Source organism: the organism of the source record quoted next, unplaced genomic scaffold, assembly GCF_019419815.1.
Source record: "Pyrus x bretschneideri cultivar Hongxiangsu unplaced genomic scaffold, Pyrus_bretschneideri_v1 Contig18, whole genome shotgun sequence".
Classification (NCBI taxonomy): Eukaryota; Viridiplantae; Streptophyta; class Magnoliopsida; order Rosales; family Rosaceae; genus Pyrus; species Pyrus x bretschneideri.
In genome coordinates this window covers 4,515,384-4,517,661 of record NW_025999479.1, presented here as the reverse complement: position 1 = coordinate 4,517,661, position 2,278 = coordinate 4,515,384, and the positions used below count along the sequence as shown (strand labels likewise).

General features: G+C 36.8%; 1 protein-coding gene across 1 annotated transcript; it reads left to right on the top strand.

Annotated features, from left to right (window-relative positions):
- Positions 1-1,197: 1,197 nt before the first annotated feature.
- LOC108866420 (protein PELPK1) lies at positions 1,198-2,070 on the top strand. Its single transcript, XM_018645035.2, has one exon. It carries the CDS (start codon positions 1,249-1,251, stop codon positions 1,729-1,731), a length of 483 nt encoding a protein of 160 aa, XP_018500551.2. The 5' UTR covers positions 1,198-1,248; the 3' UTR covers positions 1,732-2,070.
- Positions 2,071-2,278: the final 208 nt, after the last annotated feature.

Sequence of the window (2,278 nt, the reverse complement as noted above, 5' to 3'; positions counted from 1 at the left end):
ACACATGTCCTCCTAATTTAGCATACATTAATATAATATAAATAGAATAGTTATTTCTTCAAAATACTTTCGGTTCGTAAATCCAAATTCACTTCTGCTTGCGCTTACTCGTTCATATCGTCAAATACTTCAGGAATACGCTAAAAGAATATTGAGTACATCTCACAACACGTGGGTCAATGAAAGTCAAAACCTTCGCCTCTAGGGCATTCTCGTAAATTCACATTTAAAATTTATAACATAATAAAATTTGAGACAGGTTGTCACAATCGTCTTTTATAATTCAACACCCAAAGAAAATACCAATACTTAAAGAGTAATGCTATTTATACCACATTTTTAGACCACCTTCGGTGGCATTTGATGTGAACAGCCACATTATTTGAAAAATTTGCAAAACCCAAGGAAAGGAAGGAGAAAGACTCCTTGTATACTACAATGATCATTTAATTAACTAGTTTTTCTTAATTATTAGTTTATTAAATAATGAACTAAATTTAAAAAATCTCATTAACTCAAATGATATGGTTGTCTACATCAAATACTACCTAAGATAGTATAAAAATGTGGTACAAAAACATGGTATGAATACCATTACTCATACTTAAAAACTTGGCAACATCATCTTTTCTAGTTCACGGTTATTATGCCCGTCTCTCATTTATCTCATGCATATTCCTTCCTTTTCTAATTAAAACATGAAAACAAAAAACTAGCCAGAGATGAAATCCTTATTGAAAGGGTCTCAATATTTATTGATACGTACCCAATATAAGTATATATTTTTATGCGTCAAGCTCTCTCTAACTGCACATCTGCAACCAACATGCATTGTTTTTCAGTCCACAAAATGGTGATTAGATCCTATGGGATGCACCTCAATTCATCAAACGGACATTTTTTAGTCATCAAATGTGTTGCTTTTCAATGCCTAATGGTGAATTGACGAAAATTTAATATATTATATATCTCTAATTTACATAGACCAATTACTTAGGTCAGAATTTGGAACCGATTAATTAAGGATTTTTTCTTTTATTTTTTAGTTTTAGGGAGGTGAACTAACTGTTGCTTTTTCCCACTTCCTCCAACCACAACTCATCGAACTTGTATTGACGCTGTCCAAGTCTTCAGACTCTTCACACATTTTCTCTATAAAAACCCAATAGAGACTTTCTATTCTTCACAACAGAAAAACAACAATTCAAATTGAAGACATTTGCCAATAGCAGCTCCTCAAACTCAACCATGGCTACTCCCAAACTTTTCTTCACTTTGTCTTTGGTGGCGGTGCTGTCACTCTCAAGCATCCACATGAGCCAAGCTGCTCGCCACCTTTTGGACACACCAGCAGCGGCTTCTCCCCCAGCATTGGCGGTGCCTACAATTCCATCTCTGCCCAAAACTACATTGCCTCCACTGCCCTCACTACCAACAATGCCTAAAGCCACCTTGCCACCCCTGCCCTCAACCCCGTTGCCTACTCTACCAACTGTCCCAACTCTTCCAAAGGCCACTTTGCCACCATTGCCTTCCACTCAACTGCCAACTCCATTCCCAACCTCCCAAACCCCATCTTTGCCAAAACCAGCATTGCCTACTATGCCCACAACTCTACCTCCACTGCCAGCCAACCCACTTCCCAAATTCCCAACAACAATCCCTTCATTTCCCACCATTCCATCAACAATTCCAGCCATCCCATTCCTCTCCCCACCCCCGTCAAATTAAATCAGCCACTCAAGAGTTCATATATCTCCAATGGATATCTTTGTGCTTACTGCTTACTACAAGCTGTCTATTTTCTTGGATATGCTAGCTGGAGTGTCTTCAGAAGTCCTGCAACATGACATGGTTCTCGTGTTTGATTCTTGCTTGTTGGAACATGTTATATGGTTCTTATGTTAGATTCTGGCTTATTATTTATGTATTCAATATACTTGTGTTGAGTGCTTGTGAGGATTGTTATCTTTCATGCCTTCTTTTCTTTGTTAATTAGGTTTTACATGTTGTATCGATATTTTGTTGCTGCATTAATTTTTATTAATTAATTATTTATAGCTTTACTTATCATGTTTTTTTTTTCCTATTACAATCGATATTTTCCACTAATCTATACAAATTAAAGGGGAGGGAGAAGGGTTTGAACCCGGGACACAATGAGTTGAAAGAAAGACCCTAATCACCAAAACAATCCACCACTTGCAAAGACTTGTATTGTTATTATACCATCTTTCACACGCCCACATCGGAAGCATGACAATAAATATTACTACTT